The sequence below is a fragment of the Erinaceus europaeus genome, chromosome 12, assembly GCF_950295315.1.
Source record: "Erinaceus europaeus chromosome 12, mEriEur2.1, whole genome shotgun sequence".
In the NCBI taxonomy this organism is placed as follows: domain Eukaryota; kingdom Metazoa; phylum Chordata; class Mammalia; order Eulipotyphla; family Erinaceidae; genus Erinaceus; species Erinaceus europaeus.
Genome location: NC_080173.1, coordinates 48,522,493 through 48,541,322, shown reverse-complemented (window position 1 = coordinate 48,541,322; position 18,830 = coordinate 48,522,493). Strand labels below are relative to the sequence as shown.

The following is an 18,830-nucleotide window of genomic DNA, read 5'->3' as shown; positions in this document are numbered from 1 at the left end:
CTGATCCATCCCCCCACCCTGTGCCTTTTGATGGGTGAGTTTAAGCCATTGACATTTATTGATATTATGGATTTAATGTATTGTAGTGCCATTGTTCTAAAAAAAATTGTTTGCTCTGATATATTGCAAGTATTATAGTGATGTTCTTGTTTATAAGAGGTCTTTTAGTACCTCTTTCAGGGCCGGCTATCAAGGGAGGGGGTGGGATATGGAGATTGGGTGGTGGGAATTGTGTGGAATTGTACCCCTCCTACCCTATGGTTTTGTTAATTAATACTTTCTTAAATAAAAAAAAAAGTAGCCTTACTTTTCAGTGAAAATACCATATTCCCGTTAATGTACAGAAATAGCAGAGAGGACCTCCCCAAGGTCATACAGTCTACAGCCTGCCACAACACCTAACAAATGCAAAGTCTAAACTGCAGATGATTAATCCATCTAGTTCACCTATTTGTTCAATTACTGAATGTGGCTGAACATTTTTCTTTTAAAAGAAACAAAGATGAGACATGGATAAAGTCTCTTTGTAAACTGGGGTAGAATCAAGAAGGAACTGATTTGCTGCGTCTCAGCACGTGGAGGTCTGAGTATGCATTTTCCGACTGTGGACTGTGCTGAAGTGCACACTGGACAGACTTGGTAGCTAATGAGATGCATGAAGCACATGTTGTGTGATTCCACTTTTGGATATTTTATACATGTGGAGTCTGTCTGTCAAGCTTCAGTTTGACCTTTTTGTTGTAGTCTTTCTTTTTCTGGAACAGATTCATAGTGTTACTTGATTTTTGAATGATATAAGTGAATAACAGAACCTGACTTTCACTGAGAAGTGACAAGACCATGTTTTTGTCCTGTATGGGATAAGTCAAATGCACTATAAACCAATGAAAAAGCTTAAGGGAAAGACAATTAAAACGATTTTTAATGCAGAAAAGGTAACTTTATTTTGGTGTAGAACTATATCAGGTTAAAGGAAATTCTTGAAAAAGGAAGGTAAGAGAATGACCTCATCAGTTATCACACTGAAGGGCAAAATCTATTTCTTTGTCTGCTTCAGATAATATCCATCTTCTTTAGACTATGACTTAGTGCATCATTGTAATCATGGAACTTAATTCAGTTGATTGACATTAACCCTATTTCATGTATCCTAATGGTCAGTAAAAAAAAAAAAAGGATGATCTATTTCTGTGAAGACAGAGGTAAAATGGCATGGTGGTCACAGGGCAGGGAGCTCAGTAGCAAGAGCAAGGGATGGCACAGCACATGGGACGGGGGCAGGTGGAAATGACACAGGTGGGGCGGTAGCAAGTGGAGTGGCAGGAGACCTGGCCACACACTGGGCGCAGGCAGCAGCAGGGCCGGCAGCAGGGCCGGCAGCAAGGCTGGCAGCAGCTGGAGCCACAGCAGCTGGAGCCACAGCCAGAGGGACGACAGCAGCTAGAGATGCAGCAGGAGGGGCGGCAGCAGGGCTGGCAGCAGCTGGAGCCACAGCCAGAGGGACGACAGCAGCTAGAGATGCAGCAGGAGGGGCGGCAGCAAGGCTGGCAGCACACTGACTGACAGCACTGGGGTCTGCAGCAGCTGGACACACAGCAGCTGGGGCGGCAGCAGGTGGTTCTGTAGCAGGTGGTTTGGCAGCAGCTGGGCTGGCAGCAGCCCTGCTCAGAACAGACAGAGCCACAACAGGAGTTGACCATGATGTTAAGATTGGAGGTTCTGATACTTGTAAGTGAGTGGGTCAAAAGAGTTTGAAAGTCCTTCTGCTACACCTTCCCTTTTATACTCTGTTGGAGTTGTTTTGCTCATATTCTAGATAATTTCCCACTTCATTTCCATAGTCATTAAATTAGGTCATCATATTTTTTTGGTTAAATATTTTAAGATGTAGAAAATTGAGATTTTCTTGTTTTGGTGTGTTAAGATTTGTCCCATCTGGTCTTTCTATTTCCTTGTTTTTCAAAATAACCCATCACATGGATCCACTCACTTGTTTTTAACCTGCCTGTGTATTGCTCAGCATATTGTTTGGAAAAATTGCTGTTATGATGCCAAATGTTCTTTTGATGTACAATAAGAAGCATAGTTACATTAGGGAATAGGAAGAAGAAAGTTTGTCTTTATGAGTTATCTATGAGCCATGAGGAAGACAGGCCCTATTTGTGAGTTATGAATACTCAGTCATTAGATGGTGGATTTTCTGGCTGTACCAAAGTATATGCTAAGTGTTGATCCCTGTGCTCAGTTTTTAAATTTATTCCTTTTTGTTGCCCTTGTTGTTTTATTGTTGTATTTATTGTTGTTGTTGATGATGTTGTCATTGTTGGCTAGGACAGAGAGAAATGGAGAGAGCAGGGGAAGACAGAGAGGGGGAGAGAAAGATAGACACCTGCAGACTTGCTTCACCGCCTATAAAGCGACTCCCCTGCAGATGGGGAGCCGGGGGCTTGAACCGGGATTCTTACGCTGGTCCTTGAGCTTTGCGCCACGTAAGCTTAGCCCACTGCGCTACTGCCTGGCCCGATCCCTGTGCTCAATTTAAAACTGTTACCAATAATTCATTTTTTAAAAAATCCTACATGGCATTTGGAACCACCCTGAAAGGATTCTCATTGGTCCACAATGAAAATAAAATAAAATAAGAAAGGTCTACACTGGCTCACTTAATGATGCCCTTCTTGGTCACCTGGTGCCCTAGTCAGGTAACTCTTGGATTCCCCCCATAGATTCAGTGGTCCTCCACCTCTAATAGATACCTCTCTCCACCATCACTGGTCACTTCCATCAGGAAGTCATCATAAGCCTTCTTGTGGGTTTCCTCAGGACCCAGCCTTCACTATGAACTACTAGTGGTAAGGAATACCCCTCTCGAAAGGGAAACTGGATCATTCTACTCTGCCACTCAGGGAAGACTGGTCCTGAAATGAATGAAGCCTAGAGTGTTCCCAGCTGTGATCATAGACTGTGAACACATACTGACAGGGACTCAGAGATTGTACAAGTTCCTGTGCCAAGTATAATAGATACATGCCCTAGGTCAGATCAATATTGTAAATAGTTAATTGTATTTATATATTTTCTTTAAGTTTGGGAGCTATTCTCTGCCCTGACCCAGCTTTCTAGTCCTATTCTCATCACTGAAACCATCTTCCCAGACAATACTTTTATTCCACCTGTAAATTAGCTATCAAGATCTAGCAAAAATTACCAGTCATGGGCCCCTAGGAACACACCTAAAACAGCCTTCTTAGCTTTTGTTCATGCCAAGTCCCTATTCTCATGTGCTCTATTCCTACTTTATGATTCCTGTTGACTAAACATTTTGTTCTGCTTTATATCTGACTGCCCTTCAGCCTCCAAGTTACAGATGCTATGATGATTTCATCCTATACTCCCTGGGCATATGACCTCACCAATGTGTCCTGAAACCTTACCTTTCCAGAAACCCACCTCATGAGGAAAAGATAGAACCAGACTGGGGGTATGGCTTGACTTGCCAATGCCCATGTCCAGTGGAGAAGCAATTACAGAAGCTAGACATTCCACTTTCTACGTCCCCCCCATCAAGAATTTTGGTCCATACTCATAGAGGGGTAAATGTTAGGGGGCTCTGAACTTCAATTTCATCAGTACCCAGAGAGACAATAGGTTAAAGGGGGTGGCACTCATAAATAGTAGATGTGACTTAGAAAAGCATAACCATAGAAAAAAGAAAAAAATATATAAATATAGATAGATAGTTATAGAAATAATACTCAACTCATATCTGTGATTTTGGGAGAATTAATGCAGTTTCCAATGAGAGGAATGGGGACACAGAACTCAGGTGATGGGAAAGGTATGGTATTATATCCCTGTTATCTTATAATTGTTAAAATAATTATTAAATAACTAATAAAACTCTATTAAATAAATAAAATGCCTGCAGGGAATAATAGAATGAATCATGCAGATGTGAAACCCCGGAAACAAAACTTAAAAGTCTAAAATCTGACATAGCAAATTACAATGTCATTTTTTTAAAGCAATATATCTTTTTCTCTGCTAATTTAAAATATCACCTTTTGCTGGTGGAAATGCAAACTGGTATAGTCCCTTTGGAGGAATTCCTTAAACAAATAATGGAATTACCTTATGATCCAGAAACACCACTCTTAGGCATTTGTCTAAAGGACACTCAAACACTAATTTGAAGGACTATGTGCACCCCTATGTTCAGAGATGCATCATTTACAATAGCCATAAAGTGGAAGCAGCCTAAATGTACATCAGTAGATGACTGGCTAAAGAAGTTATGGGATATATTCCATCAAATACTACTCTGCAAAAAAAGAAAGAAAGAAAGAAAGAAAGAAAGAGAGGAAGAGAGAAAGAAAGAAAGAAATGATGTTGTGTCCCTTGGAACAAAATGGATAGAACTTGAGGTCATTATGCTTAGCAAAATAAGTAAAGAGGTGAAGGACAACTACCAGATGGTCTCACTCTATAGGTGGAATCTAGACTTGGAAAAAAAAAAAAAAGAAGCAAGCAAACTATTTCCAACTATGGTGGTTATCTCTGGGAGTTGGGAGGGTGTAGTATGGAATTATACACTGTAACCTCACATCCCTGTAACCTACTATTAACCACAAATAAAATGATAAATAATAAAATATCACTTTTCCAAATACTGAATTCACATAACTTGGGTATTTGCATCTACTTGTGAGCTTGCCTTTCAAATCCATTGGTAATTTTTATGCATTGGGAACACAACCACCATTATATAGTATTAATTTACTCTTCATGGTTTTCAAGTTCAAGTCCATTCCAATAGCTAATGGGAAAATTTGGGGAACCCAGATATCTGTACTATAATACAGTGAGTGTATACTGGGTCCCTGCCAGGAAAAGGCACACTGCCCTTGGTAGGACAATGATGGTGGCACAGGCAGAAGGACTGGAACAGTTCATAATGGCAAGTCTTGTTGGGCTTGTTGCACTTGTTGTGAAACTCTTATGTACATGGCAGATGAAGCACTAGTCTGCATTTTATACTGTTCTCTTTGGCTTCTGTCTTTATTGTTATGTGATGCCCAGGGTCAAGCTTACCACAAGTATATAAGGCGTGTGCTCTAACACTGAGCCATCTCCCCCCTACAGCAACATAAATAAATTATAATTGAACATAGTTCAAGTGAAAATAGAATCCATGGAGTTGGAGTATTATACCAAAGTAAAAGACACTGGGGTGGGGTAGGGGATTTCAGGTCCTGAAACATGATGGCAAAGGAGGACCTATTGGGGGGTGAATTGTTATGTGGAAAACTGGGAAATGTTATATATGTACAAACTATTATATTTTACTGTTGACTATAAACCATTAATCCCCCAAAATAAATTTTTAAAAATTAAAAATAGATAAAAATGGAATCCAGAGAAGTTTAGATAAATTCATGGTCAGCACATTGGAGTTATTAAAAGATCCACTGATACAGATACCAAAACTTAATTGTAAATGAAAAAAGACAGTGAAAAATATAGTACAAACTAACTTAGTTGTTGTATAATAAAGAACATGTGCTGAGATATTATTTTAGCCCCATATAGTTTTTCAATAGCAAAACAATAAACATGATAGTTGTAGAGATCTTACCTAATATGCCCCTACACTGTGGTAAATTTCAAAACGCAGAATGTGTTACACCTATTTCACAGAAAAGAAAGGTGAGGCTTGAGGGGAATGTGTCATACAATCAGTAATGTGTGAAGTCTCAATTCCACACAACTGACTGCTCCTGAAATACTTTCCTGAATTTCAAACAAGATCATCCTTATTATGAAATAATTGAAAACAAACATACAACAATATGTACACACACATTAAATAATTATGAACCAAGAAATCAATGTCAAGAAAGACAGTTGTTTATTAAGGGCATATGAAAATAATGTTACATGGATTCATTAAAAGTATACCCTAAATATACTTAGGATGAATATTTTCCTGGTAAAAAAAATAGATGCATTTGATCTGTGTTAAAATTATTTTGACAGATGTGTTCTCATATATCAATCTTTAGAAGAAATGAATGCCATTTGAGAAACCTAAATCAGAAGATTTGGTAGCTGGAGTTCATTATCATGCCAGTCTTCAACTCCAGCACATTTTATGTGACTTGTGAAGATATCACAGTGTGGTAAAGACAGCAGGCAAAGATTCAGCAGCAAGGGATGGCACAGCACATGGGACGGGGGCAGGTGGAAATGACACAGGTGGGGCGGTAGCAAGTGGAGTGGCAGGAGACCTGGCCACACACTGGGCGCAGGCAGCAGCAGGGCCGGCAGCAGGGCCGGCAGCAAGGCTGGCAGCAGCTGGAGCCACAGCAACTGGAGCCACAGCCAGAGGGACGACAGCAGCTAGAGATGCAGCAGGAGGGGTGGCAGCAGGGCTGGCAGCAGCTGGAGCCACAGCCAGAGGGACGACAGCAGCTAGAGATGCAGCAGGAGGGGCGGCAGCAAGGCTGGCAGCACACTGACTGACAGCACTGGGGTCTGCAGCAGCTGGACACACAGCAGCTGGGGCGGCAGCAGGTGGTTCTGCAGCAGGTGGTTTGGCAGCAGGTTGCCTGGCAGCAGCTGGGCTGGCAGCAGCCCTGCTCAGAGCAGACAGAGCCACAACAGGAGCTGACCATAGTGTCAGAATAGAGATTCTGGATGGGTTTTCAGGTAAGTGAGGTTTTGGTGATTGTAAGTTTCTTCTCATGCCCTCACTTCTTAAATACTGCCCAACATGGAACACTGTCACGTGTCTGTTTTGTTTTTGTTTACTTAATATTGTTAATTATCAGATTACATAATAATGTATAACATTTAATGACAAGCTTGTTGGAAACAAAATTTTCTTTTCCAATTGTGATACCTCTAATCTGTTTTTCCTTCTGATTCACACCTGCTATCATCTTCTAAGCCACACTCCTATAATTTCTCTTCACAAAGGGCTTTTGTACATACTTGTCCTTTGAGTGTTACTTTCTCTTCCTTTATCCTACCAGGATGACATTTGGACTCATCTGTCTCTGGTAGTACATTTCTTTCAAAGACTGATGGGAAAGGAATTCCATCTTTTTTATAAAAATAATTAAAAAAATAATTTTGTTAGTGATTTAATAATGATTGACAAAGTGGTGGGATAAGAGGGGTACAATTCCTACCACCAGAGTTCCATATCCCCTCCCATCTATAGGAAGTTTCCTTATTCTTTTATGCCTCTGAGAGTATGGACCAAAGATCTTTATGGGATGCAGAACGTGGGAGGTCTGGCTTCTGTAATTGCTTCTCTGCTGGACATGGACACTGACAGGTCAATACATACCCCAGCCTGTTTCTATAATTTCCTAGTTTGGTAGGGCTCTTAGGAGGTGAGGTTCAGGGGAACATTGGTGAGGTCATCTGCCCAGGGAAGTCAGGTTGGAGTCACGGTAGCATCTGCAACTTGGTGGCTGAAAAGCATTAAGATATAAAGCATAACAATTTGTTTAATAATCAGGAATATAAAGGTAAAAGTATTAAAAGTGAAAGTTGGGGGTCTTTATGTTAGAAGGAACTAGAAAGTCTATTTTAGGTATATTCCAAGGGGCCCATGACTTTACTAATGTTGACTGAGCCCAACAGCTAGCATGCAGGTAGGCAAGGAGTATTGTCTGAATCCCATCTTCTTAATTTGGGTAATGGGTGGGAACACAGTAAGAGACATTAGTATTGTGGGTCTTTTTTAAATAATGAGAAAGGAGACCACTCTGGACTTGGTTTCCTTGAATGTTTCTAATCTTGTTTATAAATCTCTATCCTAAAATCTAGCATGCAGTTAATCTGCATGGTTCTTGTTAACTGCTGCATCCCTTTTCCTTTTGAGTGTTTACATTGCTGTTAATGTGTTTGTGTTGTGTTTATACATATCTGCAAGAGAAAGATTTTATTCTTCATCTAACTCTTAACTGAAAATATTTCTTGTGGTCTGTGAGTTGGCACAGTGGATAAAACATTGGACTCCTAAGCATAGGGTCCTGAGTTTGATCCCTGGCAGCACATGTGCCAGAGTGATGTCTGGTTCCTTCTCTCTCTCCTCCTATTTTTCTCATTAGTAAATAAATAAAGTTTTTAAAAATATATTTTCTCAATGATGCAAGAAGAATTTGAGGAGTAAGATGTGCCTGTATGGGGTGCAGAAACCCCATAATGACCCTGGGTCCATGCTCTCAGTGGGTTAAAGAATAAAAAAGCTATCAAGGGAGGGTATGGGATACAGAGTTCTGGTGGTGGGAATTGAGGGGAGTTGGGCCCTTTTTATCTTACGGTTTTGTCAATATTTCCATTTTATAAATAAACTTTTTAAAAAATGCTCTCCAAAAATAAATAAATGAATGAATAAAATCATCCATGCAAGGATCTGGGTTCAAGCACTTTGTGGTGAAGCAGATCCAGGTGTCTATCTTTCTCTCTCCCTCTCTATCTCCCCTCTTCTTTCAATTTCTCTGTGTCCTATCCAATACCATGGAGAAAAACTGTCCACCAAGAGGTGCTGGCACCCAGCCAGCACCTGATAACCCTGGAGGAAAAAAAAAAAGAGGAAATAATTCTGCTTCTGTCAGTCTCCACCTAACACTGCATTTACTCTGCAGTTAGAATTACCCACTGTAGATTCTTCAAGAAGTTAATACGTGTGACAGGAGCCTTCACTTACTGATGCTAAGATTTGTTTTTGAAAAAAGTTTAAAGTAGCCAGTACCACAAAAAAAGGAATATCATTTCCTGGGATATTTGAAAATGAAGACCAATATGGTAAAACACATGTCCCTACAACTGTATGTGACCATATTTTGTGCCTATCAATGCTGAAATGTATTTGGTATTTTAGATTTTAAGTAAAACGTATCCCTATCAAAAAAGAAAAAAGATGTGTCTCTAGTATCAGTTCACCTCTCTGGCAGAAAAATAAAGCACAAGTTTTTAATATCTTAACATTTGAAACATATAGTCTTATAAACCAAATAAGAAAAATTAAAATAAATAAGACATAAATCATCTTATAACCCATCATTTACCTCAGTTAAAAAGGAATCAGTAATGTGAATATCATTTTGTAGTTGGCATGAAGTTTGAATAGAAAATGGGCCAATGTTGTGTTACATATAACTACAAAGTTCTATTAATAAGGATAAGGGGTACTGAGGACGTAGCACAGTGGTTATGCAAAAGACTTTTCATGACTAAGGCTCCAAGGTCCTAGGTTCAGTCCCCAACATTACCACAAGCAAGAGCTAAGAAGTACCCTGAGAAGAAAAAAAAAGGGGGGAGGCTCTTTGATGAGTAGGAGTGATGGCACCATGGATAAGGAGTTGGACTCTCAAGCAGAGTTCCTAAATTTGGTCTCTAGCATCACATGTGCCAGAGTGATGCTCTGACTTTCTATTCTTTTTTTTTAACCCTTTTTCAAAATATTTTATAATTTACAATAATTACTTGTTCTTTGAAATGTTGATTCTTCTAAAAGCTTAGACCAGGGAGAACAGAAGCAACTAGTAGCATTACTTTATAAGACATAGCTATATGTAAATAATGTTCAAGGACATAAATTATGGTAATGTTGTTTATGATACAACAAATCCTAACAATGGGATTTTAAATGTTAACCCAACTGCCAAATAATTTGATTTTAGAAATATCTACTGCCTTCTTAAACATTAAGAGAGCAGGAACCTTCCTCATTCTCTGTAAAGCCTATATTTCCCCCAGCCCTGGAACCTCTAGGGTGGGGCTCACTTTTCTGCATGCCTTTTACAATTCATGCTAACTGATACTGCATCTGCTGGTCCCAACCTAATCAAAACAACCTCAGCATGCTTCACTTCAGACTGTGTCTAGAGACATCAGGTGTGGAATGTCAACCCTTCAGCCTCATCACTCAGGTGAGACGTTTCCTTTCTCATCGGATTCCTTAATTCCATTTTGGCTGGTTCACTTCCTAACAAAGTCCCAAGACCTAGATATAGACCAGGGCCCATGAGATAGGGCATACGTACACATGTATCTGTAATTTAGGGCAAAATATATACTGAAAGCAAAAGTGCACAATAGTACTCAGTGAGGCAATATATGAAGCAAGCAAGTAGAAAGACCTAAAAGACACCATAAAGCACCTAATGAAATAGTTTCTACTTAGATCTAGATACCCTCCTCACTTACTTCCTATTATACTTTCCTAATTCATTCCAAAGCTAACCTTATCAAAGTAAGGACTACAAAAGCTGAATAAGGGCAAGAGACTGACCTACTTTAATGATGACTCTTTAGTCACTATCAGGCCACCCCATCATCAGTTGGGCAGTCCAAAGATTCCCACACAGACATGATGTCTAGACCTCAAATAAATCCCTCTTTCCATTGTTACTGGTCATCTCCATCATGAACAGCATAATGGGCTCCTTTGGGAGCCCCTATAAGATCTTGCCTTCAATGTGGATCAGCAATGGAAGAGAATATTCCATCCTCCTAAGGGATATTGGATAACATACTCTACCCATCACCTGAGGAAGATGGGTCCTGAAACTGGTGAAGCTTGGAACGTTCTTATTCATCACCACAGAATGTGAACTCAGACCTACAGGGATGCAGAGGTTACATAGGCGCCTATGCTAAATATGGGCCTCAGATCAAATAGATGGCGTTTATAGTCAGCAATATTTATACACCTTTTCCATACTTGGGAGCTACTCTCTTCCATGATCCAGCTTTCTAGCCCTTTTTCCAGCCAGGACATTATCTCCTCAGACAATAACTTGAGTCCACCTGCATATCAGATGTCAGGTTCAGAGAAAAACTAATAAGTGATGGGCCCTTTGGAATATAACTAAAATAGATCTACTAGTTATTTCCAAAATGGAGACCCCAAATCTTCATCTGCAATATTCCATCTTTTATGTTCATGATTAGTAAACAATGTGTTTGGCTTTATATGTTAACTCTTTTTTCAGCCAACAGGTTACAGATGATACCATGATGTCAACTGGACTTCCCTGGGCAGATGACCCTACCAATGTGTCCTGGTGCTCCATTTCCCCAGAGCTCTGTCCCACTAGGAATGAGAGAGACAGGCTGTGAGTATGGATTGACCTACCAATGCCCATGTTCAGCGGGGAAGAAATTAGAGAAGCCAGACCTTAATGTCTCTGGGTCCATATCCCCAGAAGGATGAAGAATAAGAAAGCTATCTGGGGAAAGGATGGGATATGGAGTTCTGGTGGTGGGAATAGTGTGGAATTGTACCCCTCTTATCCTATGGTTTTGTCAGTGTTTCCATTTTATAAATAAAAATTTAAAAAAATTATTGAATATATAGAAAAGTTAAAATAAGTCTATTCTATATAGCCAACATTTGACTTTCAAATTAAGTATGATACTATATTTGTTTATCACAATCTATTAATCATCCCTGAATCTATTTCAGTGCATTTTGAAGGTGTGAAAAGTCAATAGCCTACACAGTTCCATATATAAATTAGCAATTATAGTTGAATATTTATTTGTGATATTTTTGTTAAATAAATTTATATAAAGTGAAATATGCAAATCTTCTATCTACAATCCAATGAGTTCTAAGAAATATATAACACATGCAACACAGACCCATGAACAAAACATTTCAACACTCTGGAGAATTATTTTATGCCAGTTTTCCCAGTTAATTCTGAGTAATAATCATCTTTAGAGGCAATGATTGTTATGAAATTACTTTTCAACTGTAGGGGTTTTTTTTTGCCTATTCTAGAACTTCACATAAATTCTGTATAAAAGACCTTTAAAATAAGCATAAAATTTCTAAGATTCATCTAAAGATCATTCTATTTACTAAGAAGCAAAGTAAGGCACTAGTGACAGAAAGGTCCAAAACCAGCACCCACAGAGTGGGGGTTGATTACCATGTGGTTCAAGAGGTGACTGGTGGCCACAGGGGCCACAGATCATCACAATCACAGATGATCATAGTTAGAAGGAAGCCATCCAGTCCTTCAATGAGGGAACTAAATCTGAGTGATGTACCCTCTATAGGTGACAATTCTGTTGTGTCTTGATGTTCACCAGCATCTTTGGGATGGTGCTAGTAGTGAAACATAATCCTAAAGGATAGAGAGAAAGGAAAAAGGACATGGATGCATGGAAGTAAGAGTCTGAGACATCTGCCAGGATCATGAGCAGGTCTCTTTCCACAGCAACCAGGCACATGGAGAGGATAAGCCCAAATTGGAGGGACTGGGGTTCTGAGTTCTCTGCTGATGGCAGGAGAAGAAATTTGACAGCTGATTCCTGGAAGTGGAGACGAAGGTGACTATGTGTCCTTCTTGGGGATCTTTAACATGCATGCCAGTGCATGGGAATTGAAGGTGTCCTCTAAGCTGATGACAACCCCATGAAGGCCACAGATTTCAAGCATAATGGCTAAGAACAACTGATAAAATCCAGTGAAATAATCTGGCTTTGCTCCAGATAAGCACATCTTTCAGGACATTTTATTTTTTTCTATATTTTCTCTCTCCTTTCCAGTGGAATTTTTTTAAAAAAATATTTATTATTAATGATCAACAAGATTGTGGGATAAGAGGAGTACAATTCCATATATTTCCCACCACCAGGGTTCCGTATTCAATTCCTTCCATTGGAAGTTTCCCTATTCTTTATCCGTTTGGGAGAATGGACCAAAGATCTTTATGAGGTGCAGAAGGTGGGAGGTCTGGATTCTATAATTGCTTCTCCGCTGAACATGGGCATTGACAAGAAATAGAGCATGGTGTCCTTCAGAAGAACATATAATCACCCAATAATTTTATATATCAATTCCTGATTTGTTTGGCTTTATACCTTAGTGCTTTTCAGCCATCAAGTTGCAAATGCTACCATGACACCAACTTGACTGTCCTGGGCAGACAACCTCACTATTATGTCCTGGAACCCCACTTCCAATCCTCTTCTCCTGGAGGCTTCTCTGCCTCACTTCTAGCCCATCCAGAGTTTTTTTTTTTTTAATTTTATCAAATTTTCCTTGAAGAGAGAGTCACCAGTGCTAAAAGAAACCATTTTTCTATAGTAGAATGAGGAATGCTGAGAAATTGAAGTGTAACTGTGAAAACATTGGTTGCATATATTCTGTCTGTAAATAAAAACAACAGAAAACTGACAGCTAAGATAGCAATTCAAGGAGAAAATAATGAGACAAAATACCTATATATTGTATACTTGGAAATTAATATTTATTTATTTGTAGTAATATCATCTTGAGAGAAAATTTAGCAATGAACACTTATCAGCTGGAGTGGTATTTGTTGATACAAATTTTAAAAACCAAATGTTGAGTTAATTTGAGAAGGATATAGTAATATGGGGGAGGGAAGAATAATATACTTAAGAGGCCAAATCCAGGTTAATATCATAAGGAACTGAGGTTTTACAATTGCAGTCCCATTTACATTCTCACGGTTGAACTGTATCAGGAAAGTCGGTTGACTTACAAAAAAAAAAAAAAAAACAGATGAATGCGCTCAGCAGCAAGAAGCACTGGAGTAGGCTGGGCGGCAGCAGCTGGACACACAGCAACTGGGGCGGCAGCAGGTGGTCCTGCAGCAGGTGGTCTGGCAGCAGACAGGGCGGCAGCAGCTAGAGATGCAGCAGGTAGGTCTGCAGCAACTAGAGCCACAGCAGGAAGGACGACAGCAGCTAGAGATGCAGCAAGTGGGCCTGCAGCAGCTAGAGGGGCAGCAGGTGGGCCTGCAGCAGCTGGAGCCACAGCTGGAGGGGCGGCAGCAGCTAGATGGGCAGCAGGTGGGGCGGCAGCAGCTGGACACACAGCAGCTGGGCCTGCAGCAACTGGAGATGCAGCAGGAGGGGCGGCAGCAGGAGGGGCGGCAGCAACTAGAGGGGCAGCAGGTGGGGCGGCAGCAGCTGGACACAGAGCAGCTGGGCCTGCAGCAACTGGAGATGCAGCAGGAGGGGCGACAGCAGGTGGGCTGGCAGCACACAGACTGGCAGCACTGGGGCCTGCAGCAGCTGGACACACAGCAGCTGGGGCGGCAGCAGCAGCTCTCTCCACAGCTCTGCTCAGAGCACACAGATCCACAACAGGAGTTGACCATGGTGGAGGTTGATGGAGGTTCTGGGGAGATTTCTAGAAGGTGGTCTGGAAGGTTTGGAGTCTCCTTGGTCCAGGCCCCTTTTTATACACTGTGGAGGGGCTGCTGTCATCAGATGCAGCTCTCTTTCCTTGTCCTTGTTTCTCCTGCTAAGTAGGAGATTATCAAATTAGACAAGTTTGTTTTCCTGTTTAAATTTTTCAAGATGGATGGAAATCACGATCTTTTTCCCTGAAAAGTTAGGAGTCATCCCTCAGTTCCTCCTAGATCATCACCTCTTCTGTGATAGTCCTGCTTTTGCTTCCTCAAGAAAAGCTGTCACATGATGTTTTGCATGTAGATGCTGTATGCATTATCCTCATTTTGTGTAAAACATATTTTATACCCTTGAGGGCTGAATTTAGGTCAACATAATTTAATGACCTGGCAGGGCTTGACTACATCTTTGTGATGCCTCATTCATGCTTGGTCACTGGGCAAAGAAGGCTTGGATGTGAACAAGGATCACTGGCATGAGGAAAAGAACACCCTTAAGGATGTTTCCCTCCCTGCTATCAGTTTTTCCCCTATGCATTCTAATAAAAAACAACTGTTTGAAACAGGAATATTAAGTTGTAGAATTTTAACTTTTAAAAAAAATTTTTGAGGTAGACCTAAAATATCAACGTTTAACTATATTAAAATGTATACATTTGATGAGTTTAGGCATGTATACACCCTTGACACCATCTTGAATCAGGAACTAAGCATGACCAACATATCCAAATGCTTTCTTGAGTCACTTTGCTTTTCTGCTTTTATATTAATTTGAGGCCAAAACACTAAGCATGAGAGATACCCTCATAAAATGGTTTTGGTGCACCATACTGTACTATTAATTGAATATACCACATTGTATAAGATCTTTAGGATTTATCTATCTTTTATACTTGTAATATTGTACTTAGGTGAACAAATACCCATTTTCTCCTCCTCCTTAGAAACCACCATTGTAGACACTGTCTAGGTGATTTCAACTATTTTAGATGTCCCTTACAGATAGAACCAAATAGTATGTCCTCTAGTGGCCAGTTAAAACCTCCTAGGCTTAAGACATTTGCAAGTACAAAAACTAGAAGTCAGAACCTAATGATTCTGAATGAGAACATCAAAAGATGGGGGCTGAATGGTGGTGCACCGAATAGCATACACATGTTATAGTGCACAACAATGTAAGTTTAAGCCCCAATCCCCACCTGCAGGGTGGGAAGTTTCACAAATGGTGAAACAGTGCTGCAAGTCTTTCTCTCTAATCTCCCTCTCTCTCTCTCTCTCTCTGTCTCTCTCTCCCCTCTCCCTACTTCCTCTAACTTTCTGTCTTCATCCTAAAAGAAATAAATAAAATAAAATAATGTTGATCATAAAAGAATACCAAAAGATAAGTCTCCAAATATGGCAACTGAACAGAAGAAGAAAGCAAGCTCCATTCTGATGCCAGGTGGCTAGCAATACATTCCTTCCCACTGTGTTCCCAGAAAACTCAATTTCAATCAAAAGATACATAACCTCACTTGAAGCAAGCAATTGGCTGTCTCTTTGCTGACTTGCCTTCTGTCTCACCTCTGAGGCAGATTACTCTTTTTTAAATTTATTTTTATTAACTGTCTCTTCTCATGTTGGCTATTTCTTAACTTGTTTATTCCAATAAAATTTATTTTATTTTTAAATTTATTTATTTTAGGTAGAGACAGAGAGAAATTGAGAGGAAAGAGGAATATAGAGAAGGAGAAAGACACCTGCAGCACTGTTTCCCTGCTTGAGAAGCTTCTCCCCTGCAAGTAAAGACAAAGGATGTGAAGCTGGGTCCTTGAACACTAAGATGTGTGTGTTCAACCAGGTATAACACCACACAGTCCTCCAGTAAACTTTCTATAGCCTTCATGGTGTATTGCCTATTCTCTCCTGGATGCTCTATACTTCAACAACCATAAGACAATAAATACATCTTCAGTGAAATGTCACATCTTTATTTTTCCTTTTATTATATTAGTAATTTAAAAAATTACAAAATGAGTACAATTCCACACCATTCCCATCACCAGAGTTCTGTGTTCCCATTTCCCCCACTAGAAACTTCACTGGTTCTCCCAAGGTCACAGATATAGGCTGACTATTATTTCTATAAATATAAATATTATACCTATATACATTTGACTATTTTTCTATGCTCTATGGTTCTGTCTTCTCTTTCTTTTTAGGTCACAGCTATACCTATTACTAATTATGAATGTCTTTCCTTTTTTCCTCTTCTCTGTCTCTCTCTGGATCATGATAGAACTGTGGTTCAGAGCTCTCTAGTCATCTTTACCTAACATTTCTCCCTTCTGGGAGTATGGACCAAAATTTTTTGGGGTGCGCAGAAGGTAGTAGATCTAGATTCTGGAATTATTTCCCTGCTGGACATGGGCATTGGCAGGTTGATCCATACCCCAGGCTATTTCTGTCTTTCTCTAGTGAGGCTTTGAAGAGGTGAGGTTCCAGGACATATTGCTGAAGTCTTCCACTTAAGGAGTTCAGGTTGGAATCATAGTAACATCTGAAGTCTCAGTGTCTGAAAGGCAGTATGTTATGAGGAAGGACAAAATATTAAGTAGACAGGAACCAGAGAGATAGAACAGATCAGGTGAGAATAAGGATTAGGGAAGTAAGAAGCTGGGAAGTCTACTTTAGGCATACTTCTAGGAGGTCCATGATTTTAGTAATTTTTGCTTGAACTTGATAGTCAACATGAAGCTGGGGATATGTAGTCAGAGTTGAGAATAGAATTAGAGCTGGATTAGGGTTAAATAGTAGCTCTCAACCCTGAAGAAAATATATAAATACAATTAACTATTTACTACATCAATCTGATCCAGGGTCCATATATATTCATATTTAGCACAGGAACCTGTATAACCTCTGAGTCTGTCATCCTGAGCTACCATACCCTAATCACAGCTGGGAACATTCTAGCCTGTACTCATTGCTGCTTTGAGTGGCAGAGTATGGTGACCCAGCCTTCCTTTGGAAAGTGAGGCAATATCTACCATTGCTACTTTTATAGTAGGGCAATGTGTTGACGCACTATGCCGGTGACCATGGACAGAAGCCCCGACACATGCTGACATCAGCCTTGGCAACAGTATGCAATGGTCTGCACAGGCGCATGGGTGACTGTGGGTGGATCCAGACTGTGTTGGTGTGCATAGCATTATGGGTAAGCTGAATAGACTTAAAAGGACAGCCAGCCAGAACTCTAGCTCTCTCTGGCTGTGGCTTCTCCTGTTCAGAAGTGCCGGGATAGCCTGAGGGTACTTCTTCCCGAGCTAGTGCTCTCTGGGTTGGAGAGAACTCAACCGGAGCCGATCTAGGCTGCTGCGTGGGAGAGGGATCAGGAACTCCCGCCGCACCAACCTTCCAGGAGATACACTCTGGAACTCTCGGAGCCAGAAAGCAATTTACAAGTGTCTTTAATCAGAAGAGCAGCTGTTTTTATACTCTCCAAGTAGGGTGGAAACAGGATGTGATATAGAGAGGGTGGAGAGAAAAGTGACTGGTGAAAATCAGAGTGTGACAAGGAGGGGGCGGAACATGCGAGAATCCTATCACTGAACCACCAATGCCCTGGAGGGAGTGCTTTATGTAAATGTAAAAGTGATTTATGTAAATAGACCAAAGCTTTGGATCAGTAAATCCCTATATAGGCATATGGTTAAGCAGAAGCCAGGGGGAGGTGGCATACTACCCAACACAGAAGCACCTCGGCTACTTCCCCTGGGAACTGAACATGTGTGACCCTGCTAGCCAGTACACTTTAGACCCCTCTACAGCCATAAGCAACCTTTACCAGAGCTTATAATTGTTTATCTTATGGGATAAATCTTTGATAACCATATTCAGACCTTACAGACCTAGCTTAAGCTTAACTCTTGATAATAAGTGCTTATTTTGCCTTTTACCTGTTTCACCCTAATAAACCTTGTATTGTTTAAACCAGTTCCAGCTCCCACTGTGAATCTTTCTACATGCTGCAAGCAGCAGCCACCAGCACCCCCAACCACCAGAACATCTTTTAAAGTTATTTAACAACAGGGCAAGGTCCTGAAGAGGCCCTTGGAAAGACTTAAGAGAAACGTCAGACCATTTGACCAACATCTCCCTGTTTCATCCCTGAGCCCCTAGCAATCAGCACTATACTATCTGCTTTTAGGATTCTTTTTTTTTTAATTTACAAAATGAAAATATTAACATACCATAGGATAAAAGGGGTACAATTCCACACAGTTCACACCACCAGAACTCCATATCCCACTTCCTTCATTGAAGCTTTCCTATTATTTATCCCTTTGGTACTATGGACCCAGGATCATTATGGGATGCAGAAGGTGGAAGGTATGGCTTCTGTAATTGTTTCCCCACTGAACATGGGCATTGAAAGGTTGATCCATACTCCCAGCTTATCTCTCTTACCCTAGTGGGGCAGGGCTCTGTCAAAGCAGAGCTCCAGGACATGATGGTGGGGTCATCTGCCCAAAGGAAGTCAGGCTGGCATCATGGTATCATCTGGAACCTGGTGGCTAACAAAGAATTAAGATAAAAAGCAAAACAAATTGTTAACTAATCACAAACCAAAAAGCAAGAATATTTCAGATG

At 40.4% G+C, this 18,830-nt stretch overlaps 3 protein-coding genes across 4 annotated transcripts in view; all 3 read right to left on the bottom strand.

Annotated features, from left to right (window-relative positions):
* Positions 1-904: 904 nt before the first annotated feature.
* Positions 905-1,754, bottom strand: LOC132541938 (keratin-associated protein 4-12-like). Its single transcript, XM_060203533.1, has one exon. The coding sequence runs from the start codon at positions 1,698-1,700 to the stop codon at positions 1,236-1,238; it is 465 nt and encodes a 154-aa protein (XP_060059516.1). The 5' UTR covers positions 1,701-1,754; the 3' UTR covers positions 905-1,235.
* Positions 1,755-5,891: 4,137 nt separating this feature from the next.
* Positions 5,892-18,830, bottom strand: part of LOC103120624 (keratin-associated protein 4-7) — a 54,884-nt gene continuing 41,945 nt past the window's right edge. Inside the window, exon 2 of the mRNA XM_060203532.1 lies at positions 5,892-6,674. Coding sequence (XP_060059515.1) covers positions 6,201-6,674 — 474 coding nt within the window. The 3' untranslated portion in view covers positions 5,892-6,200. The remainder of the gene's footprint in view (positions 6,675-18,830) is intronic.
* On the bottom strand, positions 13,419-14,227 carry LOC132541934 (keratin-associated protein 4-3-like). Of its 2 annotated transcripts, XM_060203528.1 has the most exons (2): positions 13,628-14,227; positions 13,419-13,597 (listed from the first exon to the last, which is right to left on the bottom strand). In XM_060203528.1, the coding sequence occupies exons 1-2, from the start codon at positions 14,160-14,162 to the stop codon at positions 13,572-13,574; spliced, it is 561 nt and encodes a 186-aa protein (XP_060059511.1). In that variant the 5' UTR covers positions 14,163-14,227; the 3' UTR covers positions 13,419-13,571. The 2 variants fall into 2 exon arrangements, with proteins under 2 accessions (XP_060059511.1, XP_060059510.1); XM_060203527.1 differs by having other exon boundaries at positions 13,419-14,226.